This window comes from Dasypus novemcinctus, chromosome 11 (genome assembly GCF_030445035.2).
Source record: "Dasypus novemcinctus isolate mDasNov1 chromosome 11, mDasNov1.1.hap2, whole genome shotgun sequence".
NCBI lineage: Eukaryota > Metazoa > Chordata > Mammalia > Cingulata > Dasypodidae > Dasypus > Dasypus novemcinctus.
In genome coordinates, this window is record NC_080683.1 from 41185827 (window position 1) to 41198644 (window position 12818).

The 12818-nt window shown below is 37.5% G+C and overlaps 1 protein-coding gene across 2 annotated transcripts in view; it reads right to left on the reverse strand.

The window, feature by feature from the left end:
* The window catches only part of LMBRD1 (LMBR1 domain containing 1), a 202519-nt gene that overhangs the window by 174883 nt on the left and 14818 nt on the right, over positions 1–12818 (reverse strand). For both annotated transcript variants that reach the window (XM_058306941.1, XM_071218535.1), the window contains exon 2: positions 10367–10543. In XM_058306941.1, coding sequence (XP_058162924.1) covers positions 10367–10543 — 177 coding nt within the window. The remainder of the gene's footprint in view (positions 1–10366; positions 10544–12818) is intronic.

Consider the following 12818-nt stretch of genomic DNA (forward strand, 5'->3'; position numbering starts at 1 on the left):
TATTTTCCCCATGCATCACCATATTCTAACCACCTTGTAATAGTGATATACATTTTATTCTAGTTCATAGGAAACATTCTTATTTTTGTACTACTAACCACAATCCTCATCCATCTCCAAGTTCACTATGTTATTTAATCCCTAGATTATTCTCTAGCTTCATTTCAAAGGATATTTACATCCCTAGACTACCCCTTTCAGTCACAATTCCACTTATAAACCAGTGTTAGTTCTACTCACTATAATGTATTACCATCAACTCTATCCATTTCTACACTTTTACAGTCAAGCTAATTAAAAAGTCTATACATTAAACATCAGTACCACTTCTCAGTCCTCATCCTATCTCCTAGTAACCTATATTCTAGGTTTTAACTCCATGTGCTTATTCTTTGTTAGTTCATATTAGTGAGACTATACAATATTTGTCCTTTTGTGTCTGGCTTATTTTACTCAGCAAAATATCTTCAAGGTTCATCCATGTTATCATATGCCTCTCAATTTCATTTCTTCTTACAGCATCTTAGTATTCCATTCTAAGCTATACCAAATTTTGTTTATCCATTCATCATTTGATGGACACTTGGGTTGTTTCCATCATTTGGCAACTGTGAATATCACCGCTATGAATATCAGTATGCAAATGTATGCTCACATCACTGTTTTCAGTTCTTCTGGATATATTTCCAGTAGAGGGATTGCTGGATCATATAGCAGTTCTATATTTAGCTTCATGAGAAACTGTCAAACTGTCTTCCACAGAGGCTGCACCATTTTATATCCCTACCAACAGTGAAGGAGTGTTCCTATTTCTCCACATCCTCTCCAGCACTTAACATTTTCTGTTTGTTTTTTAAATAATTGCCACTCTATGAGGTGTGAGATGATAGCTCATCATAGTTTTGATTTACTTTTTCCTAACAGCTAGTGATAGCGAACATTTTTTTCATGTGCTTTTTGGCCATTTATATTTCGTCTTTAAAGAAAAGTCTATGTCTTTTGCAGATTTTTTAATGGATGGCTTGTTCTTTTATTGTTGAGTTGTATAATCTCTCTATATAGCAAGGAAATCAAACCATTATCAGATATGTGGTTTCCAAATATTTTCTCCCACTGAGTGTGCTGTCTTTTTTTTTTTTTTAAAGATTTATTTATTTATTTAATTTCCCCCCCTCCCCTGGTTGTCTGTTCTTGGTGTCTATTTGCTGCGTCTTGTTTCTTTGTCTGCTTCTGTTGTTGTCAGCGGCACGGGCAGTGTGGGCGGTGCCATTCCTGGGCAGGCTGCTCTTTCCTTTCACGCTGGGAGGCCTTCCTCACGGGCGCACTCCTTGCGCGTGGCGCTCCCCCACGCGGGGGACACCCTTGCGTGGCACGGCACTCCCTGCGCGCATCAGCACTGCGCTTGGCCAGCTCCACACGGAGGCCCGGGGTTTGAACTGCGGACCTCCCATGTGGTAGACGGACGCCTTAACCACTGGGCCAAAGTCCGTTTCCCTGAGTGTGCTGTCTTTTTACCTTCTTGATGAAGTCCTTTGAATCACAAATGTTTTTAAGTCTTAGGAGATTCCATTTATCCATTTTTTTTTTCATTGCTTGTGCTTTTGGTGTAAGGTTTAAGAATTCACCACCTACCACCTGGTCTTGAAGATGTTTCCATACATTTTCTTCTAGGAGTTTTATGGTTCTAGCTTTTATATTTAGGTCTTTGATCCATTTTGAGTTAATTTTTGTATAAGGTTATGAGATAGGGATAAGGCATGAGCTGGGCGTCATCTTTCTTTCTTTTTGGCTATGGATATCCAGTTCTCCCAGTACCATTTGCTGAAAAGACTGTACTGCCCTGTATTGAACAACTTAGTGACAGAGGGTATCCTGGTCTTGTTCCCAATCTCAATGGGAAAGCTTTCAGTCTTTCACCATTGAGTACAATGTTGGCTGTGGGTTTTTCATGTATGGCCTTTATCACATGAGAAAGTTTCCTTCAATTCCTACCTTTTGTAGTATTTTCATTAAGAAAGGATGCTATATTTTGTCAAATGTATGACCAATTGATTTTATTATTTACTTTATTTTTCTTTTATTTCTCCCCCCTTTCCCCATATGGCTCACTCATCTGATTGCTCATTGTTTGCTCACCTTCTCCAGGAGGCACTGGGAACCAAAACCAGGACCTCTCACATGAGAGAGGGGTGCCCAACCAACTGAGCCACATCTGCTCCCCATGGTCTGTGGCATCTGCAGGCTTTTAGTCTCTGCTTCTTGCACAAGGGGCAGAGTCTAGCTCTGTTGTGGCTGAGGGGGGCATCTGCTTGTCTTCCTTTAGGAGGCACGAGGACCCAAACTCGGGACCTCCCATGTGGTAGGCAGGCACCCAAGTGGTTGAGCCACATCTGCTTACCACCAATTGGTTTTTGACAAAGATGTCAAATCCATTAAACTGGAAAAGAAGAATATCTTCAACAAATAGTACTAAGAGAACTAGATATCCATAGGCAAAAGAATGAAAGGGGGGAGGCCCATTTCACATGACATAAAAAATTAACTCAGTATGGATCAAAGGCCTTGTAGCAGTTTGATATGGTTTATGAATTCCAAAAACAGATATTGGATTATGTTTACAAACTGGTCTGTACCTGGGGGTGATTAAATTATGATTAGGGCTTTGATTGGGCCACACCAAGGGGTGGGGACTCACAGATAAAAAACATGGCAAGGGACAGAGTTGGAGTTTTGATGCTGGAGTACTGAACTGGAGCCCTGGGAAGTAAGCACACAGAGGAGCTTAGTCATGAGGAAAGAGAGAAAGCCCCAGGAAGAGAAACAAGCTGTTTGCCTAATAGCCTACAGCTGGCCTTGTAGAGACATCAGAGCAGCTGAGCCTGGAGAGAGGCAAGCCCTGGAAAGAGAGGAACCCAGGAAGCCTGAACCCTTATAGATGTCAGCATGCCATCTTTCTCCAACACATGGCAAAAGACTTTGGTGAGGGAAGTAACTTATGCTTTATGGTCTGGTAACTGTACGCTTCTACCCCAAATAAATACCCTTAATAAAAGGCAAAAGATTTCTGGGTGTTTTGCATCAGTACCCCTTTGGCTGACTAATACAAGCCTAAATGTAAGAATCAGGACTATAAAATGCCTAGAAGAAAATGTGGGGAAGCATCTTCAGAACTTTATGTTAGGGAATGGTGATGAGACTTTATACCGAAACTATAAGCAAAAGAAAAATTAGATAAAATTAAATCTTTTTTGCAAACAACATTACCATGAAAGTGAAAAGACAACCTATGCAATAGAAGAAAATATTTGAAACTACATATCCAATAAGAGTTTAATAACCGGAATATATAAAGAAATCCTTTAACTCAACAATAAAAGGACAAACAACCCAATTAAAAAATGAGCGAAAGACCTGAATAGACATTTCTCCAAAAAGGATATAAAAATGGCCAAAATGCACATGGAGTTATGCTCGACATATTAGCCAGTAGGAAATGCGAATCAAAATGCCAAAGAGATACTATCTCACACCCACTAGAATGGCTACTATTAAAAAAAAACAAAAATAGGAAAATAAGAGTTGGAAAATATGTGGAGAAATAGAACACTAATTGTTGGTGGGAATGTAAAATGGTGCAATCACTGTGGAAGACAGTTCAGCAGTTCATAGGAAAGTTAGGTATAGAATTATCATATGATCCAGAAATCCCACTTCTAGGTATATGTCCAAATGATTTGAAAGTTGGGACTCAAATAGATATTTGCACACCAGTGTTCACGGTGGCATTATTCACAACTGCCAAAAGACAGAAGTAACCTAAGTGTCCATCAACATTTATGACCTGGCCATGTGACAGAAAGAAGGTTTAAACAACTGAAGCCCCAGGTAAGAGATGAGTCATTTTGCCTGATAGCTTACAGCTGAGATTGAGAAAACAGCTGAGACTAATATAGGAAGCCCTAAACCAGCCTGCAGCTGAAATTAGGAAGAAGCAGAACAGTGAAGCCTCAAGAAGAAGAGGAAGCCCAGAGGGCAGGGGAGAGACCATCCAGAGATCCGCAACCATCTTGCTTCAACACCTGGCAAATGATTTCAGTGAAAAAGCAACCTTGCGTTGGACTTTTTATAACCTTGTAACTAAAAGCTTTTACTCGAAATATCCTTTATAAAGCCAACAGATTTCTAGTACTCTTCATTAGCTGCCCTTTGGCAGACTAATAACGCTAATGTAAGGTGTTAATAATAGGGTGTTATATGGGATGTCTGGATCTTATGCATGATTTTTCTGTAAACCTACAACTTCTCTAATAAAACAAAATTTAAAAATAAATAAGTACATTTGCAAATTAAAAAACTCATTGAAAATATAAAAATTTGTTGGCAGCAATTGTCAAATGCTAAAAAAATATGGATTTTTATATGCAATAAAATTTCATTTGTAATTATCTAAAATATCCCAAATTAAAAACATGCTTTGTAGAACAAACTTCCCTTCTGACAACTATTTTCGTCCTTACTTCCACTCCATCTGGTCCTTCACCAATGACCCCTTCCCCATTATAGTCTACAAATGCAAATCCTGCCACCTTCTAAATCCCCAGCTGCCAGTTATCAAGCCTATTTTCTTATCATATTTCACTCTGGTCTGCCATACCATTTGCCCAGTGAGCCTTGAAACAGATTTCACAAAATGCAAAGTGAAACAGTCACAAACCCTGAAATCCTCCTTAAAGATTGGATGTAATCAGCTTCTGGGACAAGATATAAAGACAAATAATAGCATAATTGACCCACTCTTTCCAGGAGTATAATATGGACTTTGCACCAAGAAAACACTCAACAGTACATAGTAAAATTGATTTTTTTTAAAAATCTCAGTTCAATATGGTACCTACATTTTTCATTAATCTCATATTTGGAACTGAGTTATGAAAGAAGAATAGATACATAATTTATGATAAGTTCCATAGTAACCCTAACAAATAAAATGACATGAGATCTAACTTATAAAGTCTAAGTGTTTGGGGGCAGTACAGGGAAAATCCAGATCCATTCAACTTAATGACTGTCTTTAGAATCATGAATGAGTCCCCAAAATAGTTCACACTTGGAAGAGTGAAACACCATATTTTTGAGTTTTGAGAATCTTTGTAAATGTATAAAAATGCTAATATATAAGGTTACAATGAAATCCTTCAAAATAAAGGCAAAGCAAAAATACAGGCTCCATTTTAAGTTTCTGTTGGGAAAAAAAAAGGGGGCTATTGGAGTGGAACTACGAAAAAATATATGCCAACAAACTAGATAGCATAGATGAAACAGACACATTTCTAGAAATGCACAAACTACATACACTGACTCAAGAACTGAAGATCTCAACAAACCAAAAACTAGAAAAAGAGATTGAATCAGTCATCAAAAACCTCCTAACAAATAAAAACTCGAGACCAGATGGCTTTCCATGGGAAATGTATCCAACATTCCAAGAAGAATTAACAACAATCCTGCAGTACACAATAAAATTGATGTACTGCTCACACTCTTTCAAAAACCTGAAGAGGAGAGAATACTCCCTAGTTCATTCTACGACGCCAACATCATCCTCAAGCCAAAGCAAGGTAAAGATACCACAAGAAAATAAAATTACAAATATCTCAAGAATATGGACACAAAAATTCTCAACAAAATACTAGCAAACCAAATTCAACAACTTATTAAAAGAATTATACAACATGACCAAATGGAATTTATCACAGGTATGTAAGGGTGACTCAGCATAAGAAAATCAATTAAGCTAATACACCCCATAAATAAAATGAAGAAAAAACCTTGATGATCATCTCAGCTAAAGCAGAAAAGTCTTCTGACAAAATTCAGAACTACTTCTTGATAAAAATAGTTGGGAAAATAGGAATAGAAGGATTCTTCCTCAATATGATAGTGGGCTTCTATGAAAAACACACTGCTAACATCATACTCAATGGTGAAAGGCTGAACTTTCGCTCTAAGATCAGGAACAAGACAAGGAAACCCTTTGTCATTACTGTTATTCAACATTCTCCTAGAACTTCTAGCCAGAACACTTAGGTAAGAAAAAGAAATAAAAGGTATCCCAATTGGAAAGAAAAAAGTAAAACTTTCAGTATTTGCAGATGACATGATCCTATATACAGAAAATCCTGAAAAATCCACAAGAAAGCTCCCAGAGCTAATAAATTCAGCAAGATCAATATCCAAAAAATCAGTACTGTTTCTGTACTCTAGCAATGAACAATTAGAAGAACAAATCAAGAAAAAAATTCCATTTACAATAACAACTAAAAGAATCAAATATATAGGACCAGATTTAACCAAAAATGTAAAGGACTTCTACATAGAGATCTACAAACACTGCTGAGAGAATTTAAAGACAACCTAAATAAATTGAAAGACACTCCATGTTCATGAAATGAAACGCTAAATATTGTTAAACTGTCAGTCCTTCCACAAAGATTTACAGATTCAATACAATCCTATTCAAAATTCCAATATTCTTCTTTATAGATATGGAAAAGCCAATCATCAAATTCATATGGAAGGTATGGGAGCCGTGAACAGCCAAAACCATCTTGTAAAAGAAGAACAAAGTTGGAGGACTCACACTTTCAATTTTAAAACTTATCAAAAACCAACTAGCAGTTGCTATTGTATGACAGTGGGTGAAAAGGGAAGTCTAAGGTCATGTACATTACTAGAAGGAAGGCTAATAACTGTGTAACACGGACTGTATAAGATAGTAAAACCTTAAGTAAAACATGAATATGGGTTATATTGCATATGTAAGACTTTTTATAAAATATAAATACAAATATACTAGAGAGAAGGAAAAAAAACAGCAGGTATATATGGCAGGGGCAAAGAGAGATTGAGAGGTGATTAGTTTATTATTATTATTGAAATAATGAAACTGCTCTAAGAATAACTGAAGTGATGAATGCACAAATATGTGATTATACCAAATACCACTGACTGTATACTTGGGATGGATTTATGCTCTATTAATATGTATCAATGCAACTGATTTGTTAAAAAAATAATAAATGAAAAATAAAAACATCACAAACCTACGTTATCAAAATGGTGTGGTACTGGCACAGGACAGAGATATAGACCAATGTAACAGAATTGAGATTTCAAGAATGAACCCTCACATATACGGCCAACTGAATTTTGACAAGATTGCCAAGCCTACTCAATGGGGAAATAATAATTGTCTCTTCGACAAATGGAGCTGGAAAAACTGTATATCCATAAACAAAAGAATGAAGACCCCCTATTTCACACCATATACAAAAATTAACTTAAAATGAGTCAAAGACCTAAATATAAGAACTAAACCATTAAATTTTAGAAGAAAACATAGGGAAACATCTTTAGGATCTCGCATTAGACAATGGTTTCTTAAACTTTACACCACAGCATGAGCAACAAAAGAGAAAAATAGATAAATTGAAATTTCAAACTTTTGCACCTCAAGGGACACGATCAAGAAAATGAAGACAACCAACAGAATGGGAGAAAATATTTGGAAACAATGTATCTAATAAGGGTTTATTATCCAGAATATATAAAGAACTGCTACAACTCAACAACAGAAAGACAAATATCGCAATTAAAAACTGGGCAAATGAGAAGCCGCTGTGGCTCAATCAGATGCGTTCCCCTCAACTATACGCGAGGTCATTGGTTCGCGGGCCTCCTTGTGAAGGCAGGTTCAAGAAGGGAGACAAGCAAGAACACAAAAGACAGCTAAGATCCCTCAAGGAATGGACACTGAGAGCAGACAGCAAGCAATTTGCAAGGGAGGAGGGGAAATAAATAAATACAGACACAGAAGAAACATACAGTAGCGAACGGACATAGAGAGTAAACAGCATGCAAAAAGCCACAATGGGGGGGATAAAAAAACAAAACAAAACAAAAAATTGGGCAAAGGACTTGCATAGAAATGACTCCACAGAAGGTATACAAATGACTAACAAGCACATGAAAAGATGCTCAACATCATTAACCATTAGGCAAATACAAACCAAAACCACAATGAGATACTACCTCTCACCCTATTAATATAGCCACTATTTTTTTAAAATGGAAAATAACAAGTAGTGGCAAAGATGTAGAGAAATAGGAAGATGGGGGAATGTAAAATAGTGTAGCCACTGTGGAACACAGTTTGGAATTCCTCAGAAAGTTAAGGATAGAATTACCATATGACCTGGTAATCCCACCTCTAAATATTTACCCAAAGAATTATAATCAGGGTCTCAAAAATATTTACATACCCATGATCAAAACAGCATTATTCACAGTTGCCAAAAGAGGAAGCAATCCAAGTGTCCATTCATGTAAGAATGTATAAACAAATGTGGTATATATATACAATGGTATATTCTTCTTTTGTAAAAAGGAATAAAGGTTTGATACATACTACAACATGAGGATCCTTGAAGATATCATGTTGAGAGAAAAGGCCAGACACAGGACAAATATTATATGATCTCACTTACATGAAATAATTAGAATATGCAAACTCTTAAAGTTAGAAATCAGAATACATGTTACCAGAAGCAGGGTGGAGAATGGGGAGTTAATGCTTAAATCTTAGAGTTTTTTGTGGGGGATAATGGATACATTTTGGTAACAGATGATGATGGTGATAACACAATAATGTAAATATAGTTAACACCATTGAACTGTATACTTGAAAATGATTAAAAATGGACAATTTTAGGGTAATACCTAAGCGGGGAGGAAACAATGATTTAAGAAATAAAAAAAAGAGAGGAAAACAATGATACCACTGAAAATAGTCATCTCTTCTCAAATAACGTTTCGGCCCAAAACACAAAAACATAATTTAAATTAAAATGTAAAAAGAATGTGTATTCACCGATAGACATTCTATTCTGTAAGATCACTGAAAGTATCTCATATTTCCTGAGAGGCTTTTTTCCTAAGAAGCTTCATGAAGTAAGAGCTCTGGAGCCAGACTGCCAAACTTCAGATCCCAGCTACGGCACTTACTAACTTTGAGACTTTAACTGAATTACTTCACCTTTCTCAACTTTGTTTTCTCTCCCATAAGAACATGGATAATACTATCTACCGCATAGTGCTGTTTGGCAGTTAAAAGAAGTTAATGTGTAAAACACTTAGTACAGGGTCTAATACATAATAAGTATTCAATACATGTTGGCTACTATCATAATAATAGAGTGTCTGACAAAGTGCTCAATTAATACTTGCCATATAATGACTGACTTACAAAAAATAACTAATTTTCACAATGATCAGAATATATCTAAACCTAAGTATAAACTCTTCTAAATTATTTAAACCAGTTGTCCCAGTTAGGGAAATTACTTCAGAACCATGCATTATTGAGATAATTATATGCTCCAGTTTGGACATATTCTTCGTCCTGGTCTGCATTCTGCTGGGTGCAGACCCTAGCAAGAGGACCTCTTAAAGATTTACTTCAGTGAAGGTGTGGCCCAGCTGACTCAGACTGGGCTTTAACCCAGATTACCGGAGTCTGTTATAAGCAGAATGAAATTCAAAATGACATTCAGAGATAAGGAGAGAAAGCCACAGGAAGAAGCCTAAGTCAAAGGAACAGAGGAAAAATGAGAAGACGTCACCATGTGCACTGTCATGTGACAGAAAAGTCAAGGACCAACAACCACCAGCAGCCAGCCCCAGAAATCCAGAGTCTTCAGGGAGAAAGCATTGCTTTGCTGATGCCTCAAAATTTTGGACTTCTCCTAGCCTCAAAACATGCCAATAAATAATTGCTGCATAAGCCAACCCATTGTACGGTATTTGTTTTAGCTGTCCGGAACTAAGACAATACTATTTCATTCAAATATTTAAGTACCTTATATGCTAGACAGTTCCTGCCCTGTTGAAGCTTAAGTTAGTATGAAATTTAAAAGCAATTTGCATAATTGAAAGAGAACTCGGAAATCTTATAATCCATATCATTCATATTAAAAATGAGAAACCTGAGAGGTCCAAAAAAAAATTTGTGACAGTGTCAAAGGTACATGGCTGGAAAGTTAACTTACTATAATTAATCTAAGATTTTCAAACTAAGAAAAAACATTCTTCACATTTGGAGGCTTGTCAAACTAATAGTTCTCATGTCAGTAGTCTGCTTCTGATCCTCCATGTGAGACATGTCACATACTCAGGTTCTAAGCTACATTTCCGGTCTCATTTCTTTCCAGAGCCAAACATAAAACAATATATATTGGACTGCACAACTTCAACACTTATAAGCCATAAATTTGAAGGGGAAAAAAGTCATATAATAATAATTAATTACCTTAAATGTACCATTTTGGTTTTTCATGTAAGAAACCAAAAATATATCCACTGGTAGAAGTGCTGATGTGATAAGTGCAATCGCCAGAGAAAAAATTGCTGTTATAGTGGAGACAACTTCACTTTCCCGCTGACTTTGGTATTTACGAACATATATCCAGCAGAATGCCAAAATAGCCTGAAATAAAACAAAAGAAATGTTTGTTACTATCATTTGTATTATCTAAAACTTATTTCAATATGTGTTTGAAAGTTTCCAGCAAGCAGTTTAAAATTTTAATTTTATTCAAACAAAGGTTCTTTTAGATGTGTAAGGAAAAAAACAAAAAAAACAAAAACAAACAAAAAATAGATGTGTAAGGAAAGTCCACTTAGAAATTTATTCAAGATTTACAATTTTCAAAGCCCATTTCATGAATGCAGTAAACAATCTCCCTTCAGCACCAAAACAGGTAAAATTTATTAGTAACAGTGCTCAGTTACATATATCCTAGCCAAACAGTGTAACCATTAATGGTTTTACACAATATCATAGTTATAACTAGCTTTGAAAACTTTTTTTCCTGTAGCACTCTACAACCAAAAAGATATAACTAAGAAATTGTTTTATCCTAGACTCCTCACTGGAGCACCATGGAAATTTACAAGGACTAAAATTAGCTTCAGCCGTTTATGACAGTTCAAGAGTACTATTCATCTAAAGAATAACTGTCAATAATCACCAAGCAATTAACACATTATACTACAATTCCAATTTTAAAGGCATTAAACAAAGTGACAAACAAAAATGAAACCTGTGCACAGCAAACCGCTTTCCAATGAAAAAGTACATCCTGAGTTTATCCCTAATCAACCAGATAATCTTTAATATTTCAGTACCTTTCTATTGACTAATAGAGAGGATAGGTAAACTTCAGTCAGTGATTCTCATGCATCAGAATCATCTGGAGAACTTGTTAAAAACAAACTGCTGGGCACCTCCCGAGAGGTCTGAAGTAGGCCTAAATATCTACATTTGTAACAAGTTCCTAGCAGCTGCTGGTCTAGGGATTACACTTTGAGCCATATGCTCTACTCAACTACAGGAGTTTGCAGACAGACAGGATCAGTGATTCTCAACTGCAGATATATATTAGAATCACCTGGGTAATTCTGAACTATTCTTAGCCATCCCCCAAATCAATTTAGTAATTAGAAGGTGAAGTCCCTCTTTGGTATTAGTACTTTAAATGCCTCAGAGGTTTCCAAATTCAGCCTAACTTGAGAACCTGAGTTCAGGAACCTGGACCGCACTAATAAAACCAAGTAAACTAATTTCACAACTTCCAAACTCTCCTACTGGCACCATAATCAAACTATAAGAACAGTTTCAACACCCTTTGGGCCTATTCCCTTTGCCCATTTATAATCCACCCCTCTCCCAACATTCAGCCCCTAAAAATCACTGTTAACTGTCCCTATAGTTTTGCCTTATCTAGACTGTCAATGTGAAATCACAGAGTATGTCGTCTTTTAAGTCTCTTTTACCCAGCATAACACATTTGAAATCCAGCCAAGCTACTGCATGTCCAAGTCAGAAAGAGGCCGGTAGCCTCCATTTTAACTTTGCCCCCCGCATGAGAGGAAGAAGGGCTGATAGAAAATCACAGTGATGGCATAGACTGGGTTCTTTCCACCCAGGCTGGATTGCAGCCCTAGCCTCCACACTTACAGGGAGGACAACAGGGGGAACTGCACCACTCCTGACAACTGCAGGTGCTTTTGGCCACCATGGAATGGATTGTTGGGCCCTTGTGTCTCCATCCAAGCACCCTGGTAGAACAGGAAGTGAGCAGTGTTTCCCCGTTTCTCTGGGCAACTGCAGGCACTTTTGGCCTGTACAAACTGGACTGCTGGGGACACCTGTGGCTCCATTCCCACGACCAATAGGACAAAAGGCAGTGTGGTGTTTTCTCAAACTCTCCAGGCAACTTCAGGCACTTTCAACGTGCAGGAACTAGATTTCTGGACACTCCTGTGGTTCCATCTCTGCCGATGAAAGGGTAGAAGGGCCAGTGTTCCCTCAGGACAACTGCAGGTGCTTTCAGCCCATAGGTACTAGACTGTTGTGCACTCCCAAGACTCTAATCCCACCCCCAGCAGGGAAGGAGGGGGGCCATTCCTCCATGATTCTACCTAGGCAACTGAGGTCAGTTTTGACCTGCATGGCTTAGTTTGATGCCCACACCTGCAGCTCTATCCCTGCCGCAGGCCGGGGAGGAAGGGGCATAAAGATTCATCAGTCTCTCCAGGCAACTACAGATGGGCTTGGCCTGCACAGCTTGGATTGCTGCACAAGGCTGCAGCTCCATTCCTACCTCTGGCAGGGAAGAAAGGTGGGAGAAGCCTCATTAGTACCTGGGGCAACAGACAGCTTCAACCTCCAAAGCTTATAGTACCAATGACATCCTCAG